The sequence below is a fragment of the Terrapene carolina genome, unplaced genomic scaffold, assembly GCF_002925995.2.
Source record: "Terrapene carolina triunguis isolate 2854851 unplaced genomic scaffold, T_m_triunguis-2.0 Scaffold111, whole genome shotgun sequence".
NCBI lineage: Eukaryota > Metazoa > Chordata > Testudines > Emydidae > Terrapene > Terrapene triunguis.
Window position 1 is genome coordinate 9,855,889 of NW_020664462.1, and position 25,443 is coordinate 9,881,331.

Sequence of the window (25,443 nt, forward strand, 5' to 3'; positions counted from 1 at the left end):
ACTAAAATAAAAGATTTTGTATATAATGAATAATAAATTACAGGTCTAAAAAAGAAAGAAAGGAAAGCAATAACCATCTATTTCTTTAGTTGAACTTGATACAGTCTTAACTAGAGCATCTTTCTTCCTGTCCACCTTAGGGGGAATGACACTGACAAACATTCTGGAAATCCTGATTTATACAGTTTTAGGTAGTACTGAATACTTGCTATGTACTGGTTTCTGCTAAGTATCTCTCCTCCCACCCCCGCGAAAGCAATTTGAAGATGTTCTTTCTTTTAATAGCTAAGCAAAACCTATTCCAACACATCCATGAGTGTGTGTGTGTGTGTGAGAGAGAGAGAGATAACATATGCTTGTTGGGAGGTCTGCACTGATATCAGAATGAGATGGACAAGGTAGGATAAATGAGTCTGTTTCCAAAATACCCAGACAGGCTAGTTCTTTTGGCTGGCTCTAGTTGTCCTTTTTTCCTGCCTGTGTTCAGAGATGTCCTGGACACACCCGCAAACACTATTCAGAGGTGAGGAAACCACCCTAAAACACCCATTTGTTTATTTTCTTGCTTGTGCTGCTATCGAAGACTCAGCTCTTCGGATGTGGGGTAACTCCAAGTCTGTCAGGTTAGTGAGGCCAGGGATGTTGTTTACCACAAGTGCTGGCCCTGAATTGTATTTGTATGCCAAACACTAGGAGAACATCTGTTAGTCTTTAAGGTGCCACCAGACTCCTTGTTGTTTTTGTAGATACAGACTAACACGGCTACCCCCTGATACTAAACACTAGGAGAATATCCTAAAAGAATCACAAAACTTGGTGAAGTTCCTGTATGTCACATGGTTATTAAATCAGTGAATTCATTGTTTCTTCTTTACCTGGTTAGCATCTCCCACTATTCAAAGCCTTCTATTTCTTTGGCTTGGAGTTGCCAAAAGTGACAAAGACCACCCCTGTTTCCTGGAAGCTGCCATTGGAGTGGAAATCTTCACCTGGGCTGTTTAGGTACCTCCGAAGGAGGGGCGAGGCGGTTATCTCATACCGGGGAGGAGAGACCACATTGCACGTAGAGGAGGTTTGGGTCTCTGATTGCTTGGTGACAGTGGTGGATGAAGTGATGATCTTGTTTCCGAACTCATCCACCTCCTCGTACTGCTCGGTCACAGTTCTGGTGGCTCCGTAAAGCTTGGATCCATCTGGACCTGTCTGCAGTTCTAATATGCTTTTCTGCCTCCTTGGATTCTGTGGACTAGAGATGTTTAGGGGAGCTTTGTAGTCAGAAAAGCCTCCTTTGATTGCACCATGGCAGCTGCCTTTGGATGAGTCCGGTGCGCACCTCTCCTTGTCACTGTTGCCACTGAGATGACGCTCAGGGTTGCTGAGATGGTGTTGCCTAATTGAGTTTGATCCTATCTTCATCTGGATGGGCTCCTGTTCATTCTCCAAGGGAGCTGGATTGCATCCACCAGACCCCACTGATTTGCGAGTTAATGAGTTAAAGATGTCCTGAGTGAATGTGTCCCTTTTTCCTGGCATGTCGGGATAATCTGGTAAGGGGGCATCCCAGGGGGAATATGCCATCCTGGGTGATTCTGCAGGCTTTCTGGCAGCAGACTCAATGGAGATATAGGAAGGAGATGATGGAGAATTTACGCGCTGCTGAATGATGCAGGGGACCTCTAACTCTCCTTTGGGCATCTCCGTCTTTTCTGACCCATTTGCACTTCCCACAGATGCTGCATTTTGCGTCCCTTGTGCTGCTTTCTCTTGCTTGGCTTTGCTGGACACAATACTGATCTTGCGGATATTGTTGCTGGTTGTAGGGCTCTGGGCGTTCCCCAGAGACTCCTTGAAGAGCCCAGAGAGCCCAGCTATGTCTGATTCTGACTTTAGATTAGAAACGGAATAGAGAGCTTTCCTAATGGCCTCCTCAATGTCCAGCAACCTAACTAGCGTCTGCTCCTTCAGGTGGATGATCTCAGCACTTGCCCTCTCTAGGTCTTCAAAAGCCAGCTCCACAGAGGAGACGCTGTCAGAATCTTCCTTCGCCGTTTGCTCGGCCTTCTCGGCCTTGTGCTGCTGCGCCACTTGGTGAGGCTTCTGATGCACCACCCATTCTGGGACATTCTCAAAGAAGCTCTTCAGGGCTTTCACATCCACCTTAAATGTCTCTTCCTCAAACTCCTTCACTCGGGTCAGGATCTCTTGCAGCTCCTCCTGCCTCCGCAGGTTCTCAAAGATCTCCATAGCCTCCTTGACGCTGCCCTTCATGATCTCCTCCTTGTGGAAAGACAGTCTCTTGCGACGTTCATCCTCCGTTTCTCTGCAGGGCTTTTCTCGCATGACCACCACTGGCTTCTGTGCAAGCTGCTCCCTCTTCATTTCAAGATGTCCCCCTTGTCTGCTGTTCTCCTGCTGCTGCTCCTTAAAGAGGTCCCTGGAATGCTGATGGGAAGATGCCGAAGGCTCTTCTTGTCTTCTCTGATTTGTTTTTTGGGTGGTGCTCTGATTATCCCATGACCCATCAGTATTAGACATGCTTGCACTTTCTGTCTTAGGTGAGGCATTTAGTGCTGTGGCAGATCCTTTTCTCAGAAGGGTAGCTTGATTCTTAGGAGAGGTACTTGGCTTATTCTCACTCTCGGGGTTAGTAAGACCTGTCTGATATCCATCCAGCCATGCTTGTTTTGACGTTAATGTGCAGCTGTTCTCTTGGCCAGATGAAAGTCTGTGTCCCTGAATTTCCTCAGCTGGACAGCAGTTCCTTGGAGCTGCTGCCTTCTCTTTGGTCATCACCTGTTCTGTTTCAGAGCCAGCCACTCTATTTTTAAGTGGCTTTGATGTCTTAGAGTCTACTGACTCTTTCTTGCCCTGTTCTTCCTTGATTGCCTTGTACCTTTCCTCTGCTATCTGAAGAGGTGTTTTGATGATGTCTTTTGGTGCTTTCTTCTCAGAGTTCTGATTCTTTACTGTAATAGCATTGGCCATTGGTGATTGAGGGGTACAGCACTTTGAGGGACAGTCCCCACATCCCACTTGCGCTGAGGCATCAGCACAACACGAGTCCTTAGCCTGATTCATGGGTGGGGTTTTTGCTCTGCTTAGCTCGCTCAGGCCTGGAGGTTTAGGAGGCAGTGGGGGTGGGACTAGCTTTGTGAACCTCCCTTTACTGTTGCTTGCAGGGTGTGAAGGTGCCTCCTGCAGGAAGCGCTCAGGTTTTGGAGGTGGAATGGGTTTCCTCCTTGGTGGGGCAGTAATTTCCGGTTTGGGGAGAATCTCTGGTTTCTCTGAAGGCCTCTGATCATTGGCTTTGGTGGAGGTAGGGTTGAGGATCTTAGGGAGAGCGTTATGCATGGGTGCAGCACATCCCACGGCTTCATCTTTTTTGCTTGGTTGGGAAGGGGCAGCTTCTCTTGCTTGTGTCATGGGTGGACAACACTTAGTTTTCATCACAGCAACTGGGGGAGGAGGAGGAAAGTCATTATCAGACTGGGACCCTGAAGCCACTACAGCTGTCTGGTTACTAATTGATTGAGTCTCGTTTTCCTTTTTACATATGGAATATGACTGCCCTGCATTTCTGTATATCATAGCGGCTTTAAAATCCCCTTTGGAGACATTAACGTTAGACTTCTCCAGCGACTGAAGAGTGGCCTTTAAGTTACCTCGAACAACATCCTCCTTCTCTACTTGTCTCTGTTCTGTCGCAGCACTTTGCAGTGCTCTGATAGCTGTCTTTACATCCCCTCTGAGCATAACATCTTGCTCTCCTTCTTCTTGCACTGATTGCTCTTTGTACTCAGACTCAATAAAAGGGTTTACATAAGGTTTCACTGGCTTGGCAGTATACAGACCATCCTTAACGCTAACATCTGCACTAGGCACAACTTGGCTTTCCTGGCACAAATGCTGTCCTCCCTGTACTTCCTCGGAAGTACTGACCTTTTTATGAGACATCATGCTCTTCTGAGACACACTTGCGTGGGACTTGGATGACTCCTGGACTCTGACGGTGGCGCTGGCTTGATGCTGCTTGGCCGGTGCACATTCCTGTTGGCGAACAGTTGATTGCAGGGGCACTGGCCCCGACATGCTGGATGCCTGCTGCTTAGAGGCTAGATGGATTTCCTCCGTGCTCTTGTGGCGCTTGCTCTGGACTTGGTGCTGAATGCTTTTCGCCTCAGCTGTGGCCAGCCTCAGACTCTGCATTGCGGCTTGAAGATCACTTCCAAGGGCCTGCTCCTCCAGTTTTTTTGTCGTCTGGCTGGTTTCCCCTGCCACTGAATGCTGGCTTCTGGCCATGTCATCTTTCTGAGCTGCCACTCTGGTGGAGGCTGCTCCCTGTGGTGCAATCTTCACTTCCTTCACATCTCTAGAGACTCTCTCCTCTCTCTCTGCCTTCTTGCTGCCGTTCTTAGCCTTCTGCAGTGACTGTGTGGTCGCCTGAATGTCCCTGCACACAATATCTTCCTTTCCCATCCCTGTGGGCAGGCTCAGGGTGTGCCCAAGACACTGTGCAGTGGAGTCTGTGTCACCTGCATGCACTGCCTCTCTTTCTAACATGTTCTCTTTGCTAACACCTTCACACATGAGCACTCTTTTAGCCCCCTTAATGCCCCCTTGTCCCACATCGGCAGTCACTTTTTCTGCTGGCTCTTCCTGTTGCAAGGCATGCATATTAGCCCCTTGCACATCCTGCTGGATGAGTTCAGCTGGTTCCTGTTCTGCTTGAGAGGAGACGAGGGACTCTATCTCGGACTCCCGCTGCAGGTTCTTTAGATAGTCCAGGTCTCCCTTCTCGATGCAGCTGGTGTACAACTGGACATTCCCCTTCTCGTTATCCTCCCGTTTGACGGTTGCCATCATCCTCTGCTCTTGTGAGGAAGCCAGCAGGTTCCCTATAGTTGACTTCACATCCCCCTTGACAACTTCCTGCTGGACGGAGTGGTGCAGGAGGGAGTAGATAGTCATCTTCACTGACCCCACCTCTGTCTCTTGCATGACCATTCCCTTTTTGATGGAGGCATCTTGGCTAAGGAGACTTTGGAGAGCCTTAGCAACATCATCCCTCAACTCCTCTTTGCTTTTATCGGCTTCGCTCGGGTCCAGTAGCTGCAGCGGGCTGACTTTGATCTTGCCCTCCTCGTCCTCCTCCACCAGCATCCCCTGGGCCTCCACATTGGTCCTGTGCAGTAGTTGCAGCATGATCCTTTGCAAATTGCCTCCCACAATCTCTTCCTTTTGGATCTCTGGAGTACTTTGCCTGCTGAACTGGTACTTCACCATCCTCACACTCCCTACGTCATTGGCTTCGATGAGGATCCCGTCATGCTGGATGGCCTGGCAGGCACAGAGGCCTTCCAAAGTCTCCCTCACTGTCCTCTCTTTCACCTCAGTTTCGGTTCTGTGTTTAGAAGAGCTGAGTTTATCCAGAGGGGTGGTTTCAAACAGCCACGTTGTGCTCTTCACATCAGCACAAGGGACCACCTCCGGGGCATTGGTGCTGGCAGACCCCTCGGGGTCTTTGAGACTGTCCATGGGCTGAGTTTCAAACAGCCAGGTGCAGCGCTTCACATCCCCTTTCTGGCTGTCTTCTCTCTGCACAGTGGTCATGCTGGAGCTCGCTTCAGACTCTCCCTTCAGGGAATCGATGGGCTGGTTCTCAAAAAGCCAGGTGGACGTCCTCACGTCGCCCTGCTTGACGTCGCTGACGCTGACCATCCTCACGTATTTCTTCTGGCTCACCTGCTGAGACTCGAAAAGCTGCTTGTTGGACTGGACATCTCCTTTCTGTACATCATCCACTGTCCTGGCCACAGACCTCTTCCCCCCAGAGAAGGAATCGAGAGGCTCCGTCTCAAACCTCCATCGGGCAGACTGGACATCCCCTTTCTTGATGTCCTCTTGGGTGACAGCCCTGATGACGAACACCTCCTCCTCCTTCTTGATTTGATCCAGAGGTTTGGTTTCGAAGAGCCACCGGGCACCTTTCAAGTCACCTTTCATTATTTCTTCCTTCTTCACTGAGGTGACCTCATGGTATTCCCCCTCCTTGTCCTGGATGGCATATAGGGGCAGGCTCTCAAAGAGCATGGTGCAGGACTTGATGCTGGCTTTGCTCATTGTCTCCTCCTGGATCCTCTTGAGCTCCGTCTCATCCACCTTGTCATGAATCTGGTCTAGGGAGTAGGTCTCAAAAATGAACCTCTTGCCTCCGATGTCCCCGCCCTCGATATCTTTCTCTGGGGGGATTTCTTGGATGCCCTCAGTGTTGTTCTTTATAGTATCCATGGGGAAGTTCTCAAAGAGCCAGGTGAACTTGTGCACTGATCCAGCTTCAATGTTCCCATCTGCAGGGACGCCATTCTCTTTCATGGCTGCAGACAATTTACCCGGTACATCCAAGGGCTTGGTTTCAAAGAACTCCTTCACCCGAGACACTTCCCCGGACTGTATCTCCACGTGGCTGGAGTACCTGACCATTTTCTTTGAGTCGGTCTCGCTGGAGGCATTGGTGACCAGTGGTTCAGTCTCAAACAGGTGTCTGACAGTTTTGACGTCGACTCCTTGTAAGTCATCTTGGCAGTATGCTTTGCTGACCTGCAAATACTGCTCCTCCTGGCCTTTCAGGGAGTCCAGGGGCTGGGTCTCAAACATCCACGTGTACGACTTAACGTCAGCCTGTGGTACAGAGCTTTCCCCTTCCTGCTTTTTCTCCACCTTCTCATACAGGGTGTCAATGGGCTGTGTCTCAAACAGCCACCTGCAGGTCTTCACATCACCCCGCTGAGTAACCTCTCTTTTCACCGAGGAGTGCTGTTCTGCTTGGTTGGCTTGGTGATGGATGACATCAATGGGCTGGGTTTCAAAGAGCCATTTCGCTGTCCTGACATCACCAGCTATCACTTCCTGCTTTGTGATCCCTCTGATTATATCCACCTTCTCGGTGCTGTCATCAAACTGGTCCAAAGGTTTGGTTTCAAACATCCATTTGTAGTTCTTGACATCGCCGCTCATGACCTGCTCTCTGCTTACAGAGGTGACCTTGTGGAAGTTTCCAAAGCTGTCTTTGATGGCGTACAAAGGTGTTGTCTCAAATAGGAACTGATTGGCTTTGACGTTCCCAGCTGGTATCTCCTCTTCTTGTTTGGTGATGAGCTCAGCATCAGACTGCTTAATGCTGTCTAATGGGAGAGTCTCAAACAGGTTCTTGAAAGATTTTACATCTCCCTTCATCACCTCTTGTACATTAGAGGCTGAGAGGGCGTCTTCAGAGGATGCCTTGGAGATGCTGCCTAGGGGACAGGTCTCAAAGACATGCTTTCTTTGCTTCACATCCCCCCTCTCCTCTTCCAAAAGCCCCACTCTCTTTAAATGGCCCACTTCAAAATGATCTTTCAGGGTTTCCATTGGTTGGGTTTCAAACAGCCAGAGTGTAGATTTCACGTCACCGCCGATGACTTCTTCCTTGGCTGGGCCGCTGTCTGAGACTTCTCCTTTCAGAGAGTCAAGAGGCTGGGTCTCAAAAAGTAGACGCTGCTTACTGACATCTGCCCCTTCAACGAAATCCATGGAAGCCTTGAAATCCTTTTCTTCCACTGTCAATTCTTTGATCGCATCAAGTGGCTGAGTTTCAAACATCCACCTTGCTCCACTGACATCCCTCCTTCCTGCCTCTTCTAATGAAATCCCCCGGATAATTTTCACTTTGGAGGTGTCCTTGTTGATGGTATCCAGTGGCTGAGTCTCAAAGAGCCAGCGAGCTGTCCTGACCGCATTGCTCTGTATTTCTTCTCTGCAGACGGATTTGATCTCATGGATGTTGCCAGTTTTGTCTCTGATTGCACAGAGTGGCTCTGTCTGGAACAGTTTGATGGTTTTTTTGACATCGCCCTTTAGCTCCTGGATTTCTGATTTGAGCTGCAGGATACTCTGCTCCTCCACTGAGCTGTAATGGCCCAGCGCTTCCAGGGAGTAGGTTTCAAAGAGTTGCTTGGCACCTTTCACGTCCCCTCTTTGAACAGGCTCCTTGAGAACTGCCTCCTGCACATCTGTTTCATCTGAGTACATTTTGTTTAATGAGTCCAGCGGCTGGGTTTCAAACAGCCACCGGGCTGTACGCACGTCCCCTTTGGTGTGGTCTGTCGTGGGCGCTTTGGTCAATGCAGACAGCCTGTCTCCATTTAACGACTGGCTTTCGAACCTCTTGGAGGTGCTTTTCACATCCCCGCTTGGGATGGTTTCCTCCTCTGCCAACTTCTTGGTGGCTTGATGCTCCCCGATAGAGTCTAGCGTCCAGTTTTCAAAGATCCAGCGCATGGACTGAACCTCCCCCGGGAGCACTGCATCCAGATTCACGGAGGCCTGGGCACTGGGATCTTCTGTGTTGAGCATTTCCGCCAGGTCCTCAGTCACAGCTTCCTCCAGGTTCTTCCTCAGCTCAGGATGCATGTGCCTGTAGAGCCTCTTCAGTTCATTCACCTGGCGCTGCTGGTAGAACTTTGAGAAGGATTCCTTAGGGGGAGGCAGTGGGTTTGAATCCAGGGAAGTAGAGGCCTGGAATGAGTCTTGCAGGGGAGGGGGGGGTAAGTCCTCTTCCATTTTCTTGCTATTCACTTTAGATGACGTCTGGTTCTGAAGCTCTGCCATCTTTGGGGAAACAGTTTTAAACGTCAGCATTATCTCTCCCCACTAGTCCGGTGCTCGTTAGTAGTGAGAACAGCAAACAAGTGAGGAAAACCCATGCACCTACTGAATATGAATTCCAGACCTTGGATTCAGCAGCACACAGCACCCAAAAGCATCACGCCACAGCAAAATCTCTCCAGGCTTGGGGTTATGGTGTTAAATCTCTTTCCACAGCCAGGCAGTTTAAATCAATCCACACATTTCTAGCAGTTATAGTCTAGAATCCCCACAACTAAAGTCAGCTAGAGAGTAATAGAGAGACTGGATCTGGATAGTGTTAGCAAGAGAGGATGAGCCTCAGAATAATATTAACGGGGGCATGTCTGAATAGCAGGGAGCTAATGCCATGCTTAGATCTCTCCCAGGTGTGTAGTACTGCAGTGGGCCTGGGGAATGAAGACCCAGTTAGGGATTCAGAAGGAAGCTCCCTGGTAATCAGATGGGAGAAGACCCAGTGAGGAGGCAGAACTCAGTGACTATGATGATGTGTGAAGACCATTTGTATATTTGGGTGGATGGAACGCTGCATGAAGTAGTTAGAAAGATGGGTCTTAATCAGAGCTAGTCTTTCTCTATCTATGCCAAAGCCTTTTGTTACAACCTGTGCAACCTCCACCTCCAGAATGAAGGAAAACTTGACTGGATTAATGATTTCCTCTGTTGTGGCTTGACCATGTGTCCCATAGCTCCAGGTGAAACAATGATAGTTAATATGCTTGGAAAACATAATGCAGATCGGAGACCTAAGATAAGTGACATTTAACTTGGAATGTCCTAGGGATTGGGCCAAAATGAGAGTTGGTGTAAGTGAGATCCCCTCATGCCTACTTGTGATCTGTAAGGGAGAGTAACTTACACATCATGGAGCCAGAAGAAAATGTGCAAAGGTGTACAATACAGTAATGTGTGGTCTACTTTAACTTCCACTGCCTTAACCCCTCCTCCTCGTTGCTTTGCCTTATGAGGTCCTGTCTTCTGGCTCCTCAGCATGTGGTTAAACCAGTTAAGATGCAATTAGACTTGGTGGGCCAAATTCAGAGATGATACATAAGGAGGGGACTAAGGAGGGAAAAGGAAATCTAAGCAGGTATAACATACACACTTTGGGCAGGTCTTCACTACGGGGGGGGGGGTCGATTTAAGATATGCAAATTCAGCTATGCGAATAGCGTAGCTGAATTCGACGTATCGGAGCCGACTTACCCCCCTGTGAGGACGGCGGCAAAATCGACCTCCGCGGCTCCCAGTCGACGGCGCTTACTCCCACCTCCGCTGGTGGAGTAAGAGCGTCGATTCGGGGATCGATTGTTGCGTCTCGACGAGACACGATAATTCGATCCCCGAGAGATCGATTTCTACCCGCCGATTCAGGCGGGTAGTGTAGACCTAGCCTTTGAGGGGCCAGGAGAAGGTGTAAGTTACGCCAGTAGATTCCCTCCAGACCTATTGGGCCAAATTCTGCTCTCGGTTACATGGAAACATTGATATTGAAGTGAATGGGAGTTGCATCTATGTGACATTAGAATTTTGTCTGCTTATACACTGACTTTGCTCCCTAGTAGTTTAGCTTGTGAAGTTTGATTATGGTATGGCATAATGCTATGTTGAATGTACAGCATCTATACTATAGGAGATTTACTATATATACTATAATCTAAAGGAGATTTTACCAATGGGAGGTAGCTGATGCTGCTAATCGTTACCTAGGAGAGACCATAATTCTAGTAGTTCATCTTTCAACACAAGCAGAAACCTTTGCATGCCATTAAACTTTGCATATTTTTTCACTCAAGATCGGTTATGTGCAATGTTATGTCACTCTGTTAAACACACAAATACTTCCATTAAAAAAAAATGCATTGAACCTTAGTAACAAAAGACGAAAATGAGTATATTTCATGGCAAGTTGCAAAACACTGCAGTTTCATATGAGCTGACATATTTCTAAATTCCTGGATCCTTTTTATGTAAGGTGATTTTGAACCCCATAGACAAGTTCTAAATATGGCTGAGCAGTTGAGGTGTCGAACCTCCATATTCTGCATGAGAGTGCTCCTCATTGTCAAGCACAGGTAGTTAAATCACACTATACACCAGTCCACAAAGACTTTGTTAGACAACCACACGTGTTTTTAGCATGTCCTACCTTGCTTGCTTTCTGGCTGTCAGGAGGATGAGCAGCGCTCTCCTTTGTGGTATTCTGAAAGAGAAATAAAACATAATTATATAGAACTGCACACAGTCACATGCTCTCTCTGTGTGTGTGTGTGTGTGTGTGTGTATAACATACTAGTTCTTACATTAGACTTTTTATTCTTTCAGAATTATGTTTTCCAACCCAAAACCCAAAAGAAAGCGTTATAATGGAAAACCAAGAATGCCCTTGTGGACCGGTAAGTGTACTGTGGACACGTTCATTCACAGGAGAGGCACGGAGCATTACATACGTAAGTACAAAGGACGGGGAGTGTACGGGAATCGGAACCTGCCCAGATGAGAGCATTTTTGAGGGGCTACAATGATGCTCTGATTTAGGAGCAGGCGTGAGAGGGGACCAGGTAGCTAAGCTACTTGAGAAAGATCATATTTAAACCATTGTTCTCAGCTGTACCTGCCCCTTTTTGGTACCCTGCCCATTTGTGAGTAAGGGAACAGACATGAATAAAGCTTCAGACTTCCTGCTGCTCAGTACGGACGATTGCCCTAAGGCTTAACTTGGCTATGGATACATCCACATGTGAGCTGGGAGATGTGATTCCCAGCGTTGGTAGATGGACCATAGTAGCATAGCTGTGGGAGCAGAGGCAGCAGCTTGGGCTAGCCGCCCATGTCGGTGCCAGGGGGTCTGGGTGGGTTTGTATTCAGATGGTGAGGCCGAGAAGCCGCCCAGCTACGCTGCTACTTTAGGTGCTAGCTTGAGCAGAGACAGCCGAGGTTTATCTACATGAGCCAGGTGTCACACCTCCCAGCTCCAATGTAGACGAAGCCTGAATGTAGAGCCTCTCCTCGCACTGTGTTAGAGTGCGCCAACGTTGTGTGTGCTGCTGCACTGCCTGCACAGGATGTAATGATGTGTTCTGATAGAGGTGTTTGATGGAAACGGGATCCAAGTAAATGTCATAGAAAACCTTTCCCTTCCAGCCTGAAATTGATTTATCCACTAGGATTTACGTAGGGCCTGATCCTGAAAGGTGCTGAGCATCCACCACATCCCTTGAGGTCAATGGGAACTGCGGGTGCTCAGCCTCAGTGAGGATCAGACCCTTGTATGGCACCTTTTGAAAGCCCCAATGCATATTACAAAGGACTATATTTGTATCCTACAGGGCCTGATCCGGCCCCTTTGAAGTCTATTGGACTTTTGCTATTTACTGCCGTGCAAGTGGGATCAGACCATCAAGGCCAGGGGATGACTTTACTCGTTGCTGAAATGCAGTCACCTCTGGGGTGGAATACAGCACCAATTTAACAGCACGCAGCAACACTACACAAGAATGCAGGGATGGGCGTGAACAATATCACAGGCCGCTGAAGCTGCAAGAGTACTGTAGATGCTTAACATAGGCACTGTACTTGGAGAAGGTTATTAAATATAGAGGATATAGAATAATGTGTGTGTGTGTGTGTGTGTGTGTATATATATATACACAATATATATATATGAGTGGCTGCGTGTATATAATGTATATACAATATATGTGTATGTACATGCATGTGTAATATAACAAATAACCCTTCTACCAGGGGCTTACATATATACTTGCTCCTTGGCAAGAGAACGATGGTGATTTTTGGAGGATTAATTCCATCATCGATCTAAAACAAACCTATTCTCTTTCCCCTCGTTATGGCCAGTTGCTGGGAATGGACATTGCTGAGATGCTTTTGGTGACTCCTACGAGGGCCTGGAATGAAAAGCATGAGATACTTACAGACTTTGGGAGGCTGCCTGCGTGAGCAGCTGTCTCAGACAGATAGAGAGCTGACCGCTCCTTCACGGAGGGGGAGGAGGGTTTCCCGTGTCCTTGGTGCAGTATGCGTCTAGTGTTGTCTAAAATTGACTGTGTCCGCTCATCTGAAACAGGGACAGAGGTGTGTGTTAGATATACGCCAGCGTGCCAAGGCAGCAAAGTGGGCTGGCCTTATGCACAAGGGAGACAAATGACTGCATGGGTCCCTGACAGGAGCCTCAGCAACTCCCCACCCAATCTCTTCAACAACTCCTGTCCCAATTGCTCAGGTCTCCAGTGGTGGGGAGGAACTGGGTGGTCAGTCGCTGAGGCTAGGGGACCCTGCTCCCAGCTCCAAGGACAAGTCGTTGGCCTGTTTGCATGTTCTGCGACTGGATAGGGAAGCAGCCCAGGGTGAAATGTGTGGCAGATGGGGAGCCCTGCTGATCACAAGGCTCCTTCTTAACTGTGATTCCTCTTGGGTTATGAAAGAGACATTGAAAGTTCCCAAACTCTCAAGGGGATGGAAATTAACTTGTGAGATATGGGTTGGGGAGAGCGAAAGATCAGACGGAAACTAGGGGGTGCTGGAACAGCCATACTGGAATGGAGCATTGGGCCATCTAGTCCCAGGTCCTGCCTATTCCATACCATGTGCTGGAAGGAGACACCACATCCTGGCTGCCACCTGTGAGCAGCAAGAGACATATTTGCAAGCAGTCTCCTCATTCTGTTGTCTTGTCAGCAAAGCTGCATTTCTAGGACACAGGCCAGCCCAGGCCTCACAGAGCTAAGGCAATGCCACCTTAATGTTGGAATGCAACTGCCAGAAATGAGAGGGTGGGGGGGGGCAATGAAACTCTTATTTACTTGAAACTTTAATCAACACCCACTTCTTATGGCCCCATCACTATGCTACCAGCACCCCTCACAAGCAGTTAGCTTCACAACTCTCCTGTGAGGTAGGGAAATATTATAAGCCCCATTTTACAGATGGGGAATTGAGGCACAGAGAGGTTAATTGATTTTCCCAAGGTCATGTGGGAAGTCAGGGGCACAGCTGGGAATTCGATTTGGGTCTAAGTCTAATGCCCTAACCACAAGACCATCCTTCCTCCCTTATGATATATATCCGCTCTCCTCCTTGAGCTCCCAGGACCCACCCCAAGCATTTGCTAACATAATTCCAACATTGCCTTACGGAGAAGGCCACAGTCTGTTGCTTGCACACTTGCCCACTTTCTTTTTCCAGCTAGCTCTCCCCTGCTCACACTTACCCAACCAGGGCATGTGTTTGTAGCTAAGGGCCTGATCCTGAAGTCATTGGGAGCTTTGCCACTGACTGAGACAAGATCAGGGTGAGACCCTAATAGAGAGATGGATATTGAAATGAAGATGCCTGTTGCGGCCGATGGACCTTGCCAAAAGAGATCCATCACTCCATGTTCCAGCCAATGTATTTCTATTTTGCTGTGTCATGAGTAAGGAAGCAGCTATCCCAAATGGATGCCAAAATGTCAAGAAGAACCTTTACTCTCTGCCACCACAGCCCATATGCACAGCTATGTCCACATATGAATGCATAAGGACATATGTATTTTCTCTCCTTGCTAGCCAAGATTTTATTTCCCCTCTCAGTACAAGAGAGGACCACAGCACCTTGCTTTGCACTGAAATTTACTGCAGTATTTACAGTGTTTTCTACTTGAACTACTGAATAGGAAATACCACAATGAACCCAACTACTGCAGTGCAGTAAAAGTTGCTTTGGTTTTTACAGGTGACCACTGTACGCATATTGAGGGTGCTGAATTAATAATAATAATAATAATCCTTTTGGTTCATTATGCAGCATTGCCAGCCCCAGGCATTGAGTCAGGTCCCCAAGAACCACACAATTGGAAGTTGAAGCTAGACAAATCTGACTGGACATATAGTGTAATTTTTTAACAGTGAGAGTACTTAAGTATGGGAACAATTTACCAAGGGTCACGGTGTTGCCCTACTTATTCTCCCTGCTTGTTGAAATGCCTATTAAAGAGGAGATCTTTAAAAAGGCCTAAGGAAATTAGGTGCAGGTAACACACTTGAATTTCAAACTCTCAAAGGCTGCTTTGCAAATCCCAGCCTAAATGGTCCCAGTCCTATAAACAGGAGTAAGACTGAACTGGTACGGGTCGAAATGCCAAGTTAGCACTAATCTGGTGGTCCCAGTAGCACCTTCATTTAAAAACAAAAGTTTCTAGCCCTTCTGGTTGTGATGACAACCTTCCACATGTGGCCTCCCCCCAGCAATGGAATGGCATCATCCTGTGTCTAGGTGCACAGTCGGAAAAAAAAAGCTCTTGGAGGTGTGGCCTGTCCCTATTCATCTCACCGGGGTGTTGGCGGTGAACCCTAACACAACAGCATCGCTGTCAACGTTGTTAACTGTTTCGCGTCTGATCATTTTGAGCAGAAGCACCCAGTTGTTCTAGGGCCTTGTCTACACTACATAATTAAGTCGACCTATGTTAGGTTGACGTACAGCCACTCCAGTAATTACTATGGTTTTTCATGTCCACACTGTGGTGTCCTCACTAGGAGCGCTGGCACAGACTTAACTAGGGCAGTGTGAAGTGTGGACAGCCCGGGCTGTTAGCTCTGTGTGGAGCCCTCAGCTCTGAGTGCCACGCATAGCTGATGGGCTGTCAGACCCTGGCAGTGGGGCTCTGTATGGAGCCCACAGCCTGGCAGCGAGGCTCACAGGCAATGCAAGGTCTGCACAGACACTGCATCATCCTGAGGACTTTGACCTACGCACTGCGCCTCTCGTGGAGGTGGAGTTATTAGGTTGGCGTAGTGGGGGCCTTGCATAGGCAGGAACAATGCTGTAGTGTGGACACTTACAGAGTTAGGTCGATGTAAGCTGCCTTACTTTGACCTAACGCCGTAGTGTAGACCTGACCTAGGTGTGCAGGCAGGGTTTAGGATTGGGGGTGGAGCTTAATTTTCATCACTCCCTCCAGCCCCTCCCCTGGCAAAGAAACAGTCTATGTATGTGTAACACCAACAGACTCAGTGGGTGGGATTGAACCTGGGACCTCGGGAGCTTAGTGCATGAGCCTCTACCGCATGAGCTAAAAGCCACGTGGTCCCAGCTAAGGCTGTACAGCAGATTCATTAATCTCTCTCTAAGTGGTCTCGGTGCCACTAGATGGGACAGAACACCACACCCAGGAGGTGTGTGGGTTACATATGTATGAAATCTCCGAATTTAAAATGATGAATTCAAACAGACTGATAAAAAGATAAACATAGCTGGGCTGATAATGCCACGTGACATTCAGGTATACGGCCTACAGCCAGTGGGTCCAGGTTTCCCCCTTTAGAAATTAATATTATGGAGCCGCATAAATATTTTATATCCTGAAGCCATCCAGGGATGTGCTGTCTGCATTGGTTACCCTAGGCAAAGGTGGAACTAAGGGTTCTGGGGGTGCGCTGCACCCCCTGGCTTGAAGTGGTTTCCATCATACACAGGGCTTACAGTCTGGGTCAATGGCTCTCAGTACCCCCACTACACAAATTGTTCCAGCCCCCCGATCCTAGGTTTGTATTTTGATGGTACTGCATAGTATTGTTTATTACGTGTATTCCCGTAGTGCCTGTGAGCCGCAGGAATGCACCAGGAACCACTGTGCTCGGCGCTGTGCAAACACAGAACAAAGTGATAGTCCTCATCCCAGAGAGTTTATGGACATAACACATTTTTTACCACCTAATTGAGATTTATAGTAGATTAAATCATATGCCTAGCAGAAATGAACGACTCCATTGCTAGCATGTGGCAAAATTCTTATCCCGAGTGCCTCAAGCATTTAGATCCACTGAATGGAAGACCAAAGGACTGCTCTTTGGATGATGGAGACAGTTAGAAATGGGACTTTCAGTCAAGTCTCTCCCTGTCATTTTCTTTCTTTTTCTTTTACAGTGCTTGGGATTTGCAAACCTGCTCTTTGCTTATCACCAGCCCGAAAACCACATGCCTTAGATATAGGGAGTTAAAAACAGCAGCATGAGCTGTGTGCTCTGAAAGCATGGAAAGTATGCAGTGACCCACAGCTTTGCAGGACAACACGCATAGCAGCCACTCACTCGATTGCTAATTATAGATAATGGCCCACACAGCTGAGGAACAACAATTCATTCCGATAACCAGAAAGTCAGGCTACAAACTGTCTGCAATTATTAAACAGCGTATTATACGGGGTCTCATTATTTGACATTCAGACAGCAACTGGAATCCCAAAGCACTTCACAAACTATAAACATATCGTCTACTGCAAGGTGGCCACCTCTGGCTAAAACACTAGGGCAAACCCTAGGTCACAAAAACTGCCATGGAATCGCTTGCGTCTAGTTAAAATGTTAGAGACCCTGGAGCGCAACATCTCGTCTGAAAGCTCTTGTAAACTGTATGGAACTCAATGTTCTACCTTCACTAGATGAAGGGCCAGGCTCAGGGGTGGCTCTAGCGTTTTTGCCGCCCCAAGCACGGCAGGCAGGCGGCCTTCGGCGGCTTACCTGCGGGAGGTCCCCAGTCCTGCGGCTTCGGCGTCCCCGCCGCTGAATTGCCGCCGAAGTCGCGGGACCGGCGGACCTCCCGCAGGCAAGCCGCCGAAGGCTGCTGACTGCTGCCCTCGCAGGGACCGGCAGGGCACCCCCAGTGGCTTGCTGCCCCAGGCACGCGCTTGGAGCGCTGGTGCCTGGAGCCGCCGCTGGCCAGGCTGACCCCACTAGAATTTATTTGATTTATTACAGCCGTTCCAGTAGTACTGGGCAGATGCTGACATAAATAAAACAATAGAACCAGCTGTGGTCCCAGGGAGGCTAGGCATTTTAAACCTGATACTCTGATCACTACAGGCATCCTCACCGGCTAGCTCATTAAAAATGTGCTTCTGTGATGGCTGCACCCTGCAATCCTGATTAGGAAAATCTGCTGTTGATGATTTCACTGGGAATTTTACCTGAGTAAAATCATAGGATCTAGCCCTGATTTGGTTCCCATTGTAGACCACATCAGAATGCCCATTGGCTCCAGTGGAGCTGGAATGTGGTAGCGTATTTATAAATTGAATCTGGGAAGAGGCTACAGTTTCAGTAGCTCCGCAAACACCTCTGGGTAGTCATCTAGTTCTCCTGTTAGACATAACCTTCAGCCTGGGCCAGCTGGCAGCCTCAGTTCAATAGAGGCCTGGAGCCGCAACAGCGGGAGAGCTGCCCGTGCGAGCTGAGATGTAGTGGGTAGAAGTCTGCAGTGGCCCTGAAGTGGAATAGCAGGAGGTGCTGCCGGAGTGCTGAGTATCAGCAAAGTGTATCAGTGGTTAGCTTGCACAGTGCCTGTCTGAGCTATGCCCAGCTCTAGCTAGTGACCATTAGTCTACCACTTTTCCAATCATTTAATTCATCTTTACCGTAAAACACACACACCTACGGCCAGAATCTCAGCTGTGTAAATTAGTGTAAATGCTTTCATGTTAACAGAGTGATCCTGATTTACACCTGCTGAGACTCTGCCCCGCAAAGTTCAGAAGAGAGGACCAAATTCATCCCTGGTGTGACTCCACTGAAATGAGTTAAATTACACGCAGGGTAGAGTTTGACTCGTATATTTCTGTTGTCAAACCTGTGTTTAAAGCAAGTTTGAGCCTGGTGCTCAGTCTCTAAAGCTAGAATCAGAGTCTCCCAATGTTACAAGGATCCTGGAAAGCTGCATAACACAGAAGCTGAGAAACCTACGCTTTCCCCTGCTTGGGAAATGATGCATTATATTCATTCATATTAATTGATCAGTTATTAGACTTCATGGGGGGGTGTCATGATAAGCCCTAAATCGTAAGCGCAAACAAGCATTTAACCACTTGACACTGTCGCTAAAACCACCAGAACACACGGCCTTCTAGTGAAGGCAACACTACAAGATGAAGAAAGCATCAGAGCTACATAGGAAAAAGGTAATGATGATGCAAAACTCAATACAAAATTCTCTTTCTTTCTTTCTATAACTATGTTAGATCCAACAGTCAGAATCCGAGTAAAGGAAAACAAAGTTCTTTTGCCACTGAGACAAAACCTGTCTTTAAATAAGCCAGCAACCCTGGTTGGCTTCTCATTCCACTTAAACCATTATGTGCTTAGGGAAACAATGCCACCCACCTGTTAGTGTCCATCCTCTTTCTTGCTAGGACTTTTCGCAGACCGGCTAGCACCACCGTCCCCAGTGAATTACTGAATGACTGAATCACCTAGTAAATAAAAGAAGCTGCAAGCTCAGCACCCAGTCTATCTGGGATGGTCGGCCAACAGCACGCCGTCAGCTTTGCTCCTGAAATCATCTGCACTGAACAAACACAGCGGCTAAGCAAATGCCCTTTGTGCCACCATATGAACCCCACCTTGGCCATCCCAATAGTGGTGACTCTGTATTTCCCTGCCTCTTACTGTACCGGGGGATGGTGTAATGGGATCTGGGCTCTGCCGGGTGGGCTAAAGCGGGGGTGCCGCAGCTAATGCGTTTGCAGTTTGTTTTTACAAAGCAAAGACGAACCATCCAGTGATGTGAAGTGTGAAACTGGGCTCTGAGCTCAGTAAACTCACATCTACGCAAGCCAGCAATGCCAGGCAAAATAGCTTCCTCTTCTTGCTCTGAAAGTGTGGCTGATTATAGCCACTAGAGACCTTGCCTTGCATGGTGTTTCCCCACCCATGGGGAAATAGGTGGTTACTCTTTCCAGTAGGCTTTTCTGAGCCCTGTTTTTGCCAGTCACTAGTGAACCCTGAGTCACTAGCGGACGTGCACTGTGCCTCACTAAACTGAACGTGCAGTGGTCACGAAGAGCCGCTTGCCCTTTCACAGGTCTGTGGAAATCAGAGCTGGCAAAGAGCTCTCTTTCCTCTACCTGCCAACGCAGGATTGTTCTCCACGGTACACCTCTACCCCGATATAACGCGACCCGATATAACACGAATTCGGATATAACGCAGTAAAGCAGCGCTCCGGGGGAGGGGGTGTGGCGGGGCTGCGCACTCCGGTGGATCAAAGTAAGTTCAATATAACGCGGTTTCACCTATAACACGGTAAGATTTTTTGGCTCCCGAGGACAGCGTTATATCGAGGTAGAGGTGTATGTTTTCTACCATTTGCCCGCTCTGTTTCTCAATACGTCGAGCGACGGGGTAACTCCGTGGATGAAGCAGTTTAGCGACTGAATGTAACCCACATGGTTGTATGGTCTTTGATGTATTCTAAGGCCTGGGCTACACTAGTGGGGGGGAGTTCGAACTAAGATACGCAACTTCAGCTACGCTATTCGCGTAGCTGAAGTCGAAGTATCTTAGTGCGATTTACCTGGCCGTCCTCACAGTGGCGAGTTGACTGGCGCGGCTCCCCCGTCGACTCCGCTTACTCCTCCTACCGAGGTGGAGTACAGGCATCGATTAGCGGATCGATTTATCGCGTCCAGACGAGACGCGATAAATCGATCCCCGATACATCGAACACTACCCGCCGATCTGGCGGGTAGTATAGATGTACCCTAAGCTGGCTGGTTTTGTTACTAAGAATCTCTAGAATCCCAGCTATTCTTTGCAGCATGGGAAGGGCTCTGAGTCACCCAGCTGCTGGGTCCTCTGCGCTGCTTGAGACTCCCCAGGGGTGTGTTTGTGCGGCAGGCTGGAGGGGTGTTCTGCAGCGTTCTTTGCCACTCCCTCCACCTCCATGTCCATGAACCTCGCCATGTCACCCACCCTGTGCATCAGTGAAACCTGGGAAACTCACCATCAGCCTCCATGAGATGGAGTCAGCGCTGATCAGTGACACCAGCCCTCAGTGTTTGTGCATCAGAATCTCAATTTGCCCTCAGCCCAGTTTTAATGGCTCATGTACCTGTCGCTAGCATTGAAAGTCAGTTGTGCTGAATCACTCCCTTCCCCCGCTTCACTGGGAGATAATCAGTCCCCCGACAAAAGGCCTGCTAAATGCGAGCGCCACTCATGTGGCTGGTCTTGTGGAATTCTCATAGCTGGGTAAGCACTAATAATAGCTGGAGAAGAAGCCAGTGTGGCAGCTTAATCTGGGAGACTAGGCGCTCATTGGCCCTGTTAAATCAATGGGAACAAGTTCAAATCTCTTCCTCCATTCTGTGCTCTGACGGCCCATTGTGCTGCTGTCAGTTCCTTGATCCCGTCACTTTGAGCAAAGGCCAATGGGCCTTGTTCAACCCCGCGCTGGGTCCACATTCCTCATGGAATGATCCAGCTCCAGTGCCTAACAGCTGCTGTAGGAGCCCTTTTGTCACTGCGGTGAATACTAACTATGTGGAAAGCAGATGGGGGAGGGCAGGGGAAGCTCAGAGGATTGACCAGGCAGTCTAAATCACTCTCCCTTTCTGAGGACCAGGAGTTCCCGCAGCTGGGCTGAAAGGGGAAGTGATCCTGGGGATGCACCCCTGGAACTAGTGGAAAATGCGTGAAAGGGTCGGGGTGGGGGAGGGGGGAAGGGGCACAGGCAGTTTTTGTTCAGGCAGCTCAGCAGTGGATAAAAGTGCATTTCAGCTATTTCTGACTTGACTGCCCAACTCCCACTTGCTGTTGAGCGTTTGGGACACATGAGAAAAATCATTCAAAGGCCACGTGCTGATTTTGCCAATGTGAGAAGAAAGGGCAGTGTTGGGGGAGGGCAGGAAACAGCTGCTTAAAGTGAGGCTGCTGGCAGGAAAGTATCAGGAACACTGATGTCCAGAGGCTGCCTATTTATTCTCTCTCTCTTGCTCCAGGACTTCTGGATCAGGTTTTTGCTGGTTTGCAAACCGCCTGTTTCCCTCTAACTGCCAGTTTTGCAAAGTCCAGTTGGGATCTGAAATTCAAGCTGGGCTCTTTCTAGGGATGGGCCAGCATGGGATAGTTCATTATTGCCAACCACAAATAGTCAAGAATTATGAGTCTGTTCCCAAAAAATCGTGAAATTGGCTTAAAAATCATGAAGGTTTTTTTTAAAATACATCTTGGGTTTTTTTTTTCCTTTCTGGTTTTTCACCCTTTAGGGTGCACAGTCCCGATTTTTTGTGTCTTTTTCTTATATAGGCTCCTATTATCCCCCACCTCCTGTCCCGATTTTTCACACTTGCTGTCTGGTCACCCTACTAGAAATGTACCATTTAAAAAAAAGAAAGCTGAGATGCTCACGTAGTCACATGATTCCAGCAAGTGAAGCTTTAAGGAAAACACTAATTATCACGAGACCCACAATAAAAGTAAGTGAGCTAGTAACACTGTTTTCAGATTGCACAGCAACTAGCAGAATGGGGCTCTGATATCAGTTTTGGTCTCTGGGCTCTGTTATAGATACAAATGTATTATAATAATACAAATCTTTACCAAAATAAAATATAAATCAGCTTTTTTTTTTTTAAAAGCTTGGATTTAAACATCCTTTTGCAGAGGGTTCAACCCACCTGTTGCATAGTAACCTTGTGCTAGTGCCTTAGAATCATGTTGCAACATTGTGCTAAATACATGTCAGCTGGAAAGTGAAACTGACTATAATCGAAAGAGCAGAATGAAATGCAAAACAAGTAAATAGGGAGCAGCTCTGGTGGAAAGGAAATTCTTTCAGCTTAAATAATCTAAGGTGTTATGAGCAAAACAAGTTAAATATATTCTAAAAGGCCAAGATTTTCAAACATGACTAATTTGGATGCTCAGTTTGAGGCATCTTAAATGGGCCTGCCTTTCAGAAAATCCACAACCATTGAAAATCAGGCCCCCTTGGGCGACAGTTAGGGGAGGCTGGGGGAGGCTGTGCCTCCCCAAACAGCCAGGCATGGCCCCGCCAACACTCCGCCCCCAGGGTCCCCCTTTGTGTTGCTGCTAAGTTCCAGGGGCTGGGGCCACGCCGTGCGCTCTCCCTCCTGGCGCTCCCGGGCTGGGGAGGCTGCGGGCACTAGCCAGTCTGGGGCAGGGGCCGGCGGCCGTGGTGGTGGGCTCTGGATTCCGGGGGTGCAGAAGGGGTGGGGCCTCATGTGGAAGGAGCAGGACTGGGGGCTAGCCTCCCCTAGCCAGCGGTTCATGCGCCGCCCCTGCAGTCCCCGTTTTAAGGTGTCAGAGGGGTACCCGTGTTAGTCTGTTTCCACAAAAGCAACGAGGAGTCCGGTGGCACCTTAAAGACTAACAGATTTATTTGGGCATAAGCTTTCGTGGGTAAAAAACCCCAAATAAACCTGTTAGTCTTTAAGGTGCCACTGGACTCCTCGTCCCTTTTAAGGTATCTCAAGTTGGGTACCTTAGAACTGAGGCAACCAAGTCATTAGTCACTCCTGAAAAATCCTGGCCATATAACTTGAATCGGAAATTCTTTGCAGGTGGCATATCACAGTTTAATTCTCCCATACCATTTAAAGAGGTCCCGAGGTGACTCAGTAAAACGCAGCCCCGGACTGACACTAGAGTCACTTTGAAGCACTGGGCTGTTATTTTTGGTCTTTGTAAAAATTCAGGCTTGATGGAATGCAGAGACACTATTCCTGGGGTGCAAAAAATGCAAAGACGCGTCCCCAAGTAACAGCTGCTGGTGGCATTGGAGACTGGAGAAGGGGTGGGGGGTTGCTGGCAAGGGGGCAACTGGTTAGAAAGATCCATGCTTAGAGAGGGCTTTAAACCACGCCCATGCAAGCCTTCCAGGGATTCTGAATTTTAATTGACTAGATGGATGAAACTATGGCTGCAGATTCATAATTGTTTTTACCAATGGGGTCACACTTTGTAGTCAGCTTCCATTTATAAAGGGTTGAAATAAATGATTAGCAGATGTTTTAGTCAATGTTTAATAAATTATTATAGATTCCATCAGGTCAACAAGTTGCTCATAACCATGCCTTATAACCCTTCTATAACACTTCTAATGTGCTTAGAGCCGCCTATCACATGAGCTACTCTTGTCTGTAGCACTCTTGTAACATATATTCATCATTTCTTAACCCTTTATGGACTTTAGTCTAAAATGTGATCACAAATGGATCCTCTTAATATTATTTAAACTGCCTCTTTTATTCTACTTTTCTACCATACACATCTTTTTTTTTTTTTTTTTTTTTGGAGATATCCTATCTCCTAGAACTGGAAGGGACCTTGAAAGGTCATTGAGTCCAGCCCCCTGCCTTTACTAGCAGGACCACATCTCTTTAATAGCTAACTACCAATCATGAATTATTATTATTACTGTTGTTTTTAGCTCTGAAACCCTGCAACCAAGATCAGGGCCTCATTGTGGTAGGTGATGTATTTACATACAGGGAGAGTCAGTTCCCATCCCAAAGAGCTCACAATCTAAATAGTAAGATGGAAAAAGGAATATTATCTCCAGGTTAAAAAAGAGGTTAAGTGGCGTTCCCAAGGTCACACAGAAAGTCTGTGACAGAGTTAGGAACTGAACCCTGCTCACCTGAGCCCCAATCCAGTGCTACATCCACAGGATCATTCTTCCAATGGAAAACTGATCTTTATTTAGATGTGACTGTTTTGATAACTTATTCTCTTAGGCCTTGTCTACACTACGGGGGGAGATCGATCTAAGTTACGCAAGTTCAGCTACGTGAATAACCTAGCTGAAGTTGACATACTTAGATCTACTTACCGCAGGGTCCACACTACGCAATGTTGACTGGAGACACTCTCCCGTTGACTCCCCTGGTGCTCCTCATTCAGGTGGAGTACAGGAGTCGACGGGAAAGCAATCTGCGGTTGATTTAGTAGGTCTTCACTAGATCCACTAAATCAACCACTGATGCATCTACCGCCGCGCATCAATCCCCCGGTAAGTGTAGACAAGCCCTATAGTCTCCTTCTATGTAAGGTGACCAGATGTCCCATTTTTATAGGGACAGTCCCGTTTTTTGGGAATTTTTCTTATATAGGCTCCTATTACCCCCCACCCCCTGTCCCAATTTTTCACAGTTGCTATCTGGTCACCCTACAATGGTGCTTTTTGACTCATTGGTGTGAACTCAAGCTGAGCAAAGAGTTGATTCCTAAAGGTTTTTCCACCCTGTGTGTGGCCAAACTACAGCTGACAGGCTCATAGCAATATCTTTGCTTCTGACAACAACACTCGGAACAGTAGTGCAGAGTTGGCCATTGGTTTCACAGCTTAATGGGGAGAAGGATTGCCTTTAGTGCTAGGAATGCCCTGCCTTTTAAGGCAGCTTCATTCTAATCACCATGAAGTGACATCCTGAGAATGTCAGGACAGGCCTGAGCACTGTATGTGTCTCCTTTTGCTGCATGTACTGTATGTTTCTGGGATGCAGAAGGAATCCCAGTACATAAAGGCAAGGAAATATCTGTGCCATATAGCTTTAAACATTGTTTGCAATGCTGTTGACCTTACAGGTTAGCTGAGTGGAGATTTCTGCTCTGCTATTGCATGCCTGTCACCAATTAAGTCATAAGTAATTGTTTCAAACCTTTCCCATATTTTCTATTAATTTAGCGTTGGTAAATTATCATATGCACCCATGAAACTATTGACTGTTCTTAGTCAATAATGGGCAAGAGATCTTACTTCTGCTCTCAGGTGTGTTGGAACAATTTTTAAAGTGGGGGTGCTGAGAGCCATTGAATCAAATTGTAAACCCTGTATATGATGGGATCCACTTCAAGCCCGGGGGTACGGCAGCACCCCTAGTTCCAGCACCTATGTCTGCTCTGAAAAAACGAACCCTATTTGAAAAAATCCCAACAATATCTGCAAAAAAAACCAAGCATAGCC

The 25,443-nt window shown here is 47.8% G+C and overlaps 2 protein-coding genes across 4 annotated transcripts in view; one reads left to right on the forward strand and one right to left on the reverse strand.

Moving 5' to 3' along the window:
* LOC112117959 (solute carrier family 22 member 13-like) overlaps positions 1–25,443 on the forward strand; it is a 79,601-nt gene that overhangs the window by 44,170 nt on the left and 9,988 nt on the right. For both annotated transcript variants that reach the window (XR_002909006.3, XR_002909007.3), the window contains one exon: positions 11,008–11,078. The gene's annotated coding sequence lies outside the window, so the exon portion shown is untranslated. The remainder of the gene's footprint in view (positions 1–11,007; positions 11,079–25,443) is intronic.
* XIRP1 (xin actin binding repeat containing 1) overlaps positions 10–25,443 on the reverse strand; it is a 29,347-nt gene continuing 3,913 nt past the window's right edge. The window contains exons 2-4 of one of the 2 annotated variants that reach the window (XM_029911641.1): positions 12,618–12,760; positions 10,832–10,885; positions 10–8,646 (exon numbers count right to left, since the gene is read on the reverse strand). In XM_029911641.1, coding sequence (XP_029767501.1) covers positions 907–8,646 — 7,740 coding nt within the window. In that variant the 5' untranslated portion in view covers positions 10,832–10,885; positions 12,618–12,760 and the 3' untranslated portion in view covers positions 10–906. The remainder of the gene's footprint in view (positions 8,647–10,831; positions 10,886–12,617; positions 12,761–25,443) is intronic. The other variant, XM_024216092.3, reaches the window with a different exon arrangement.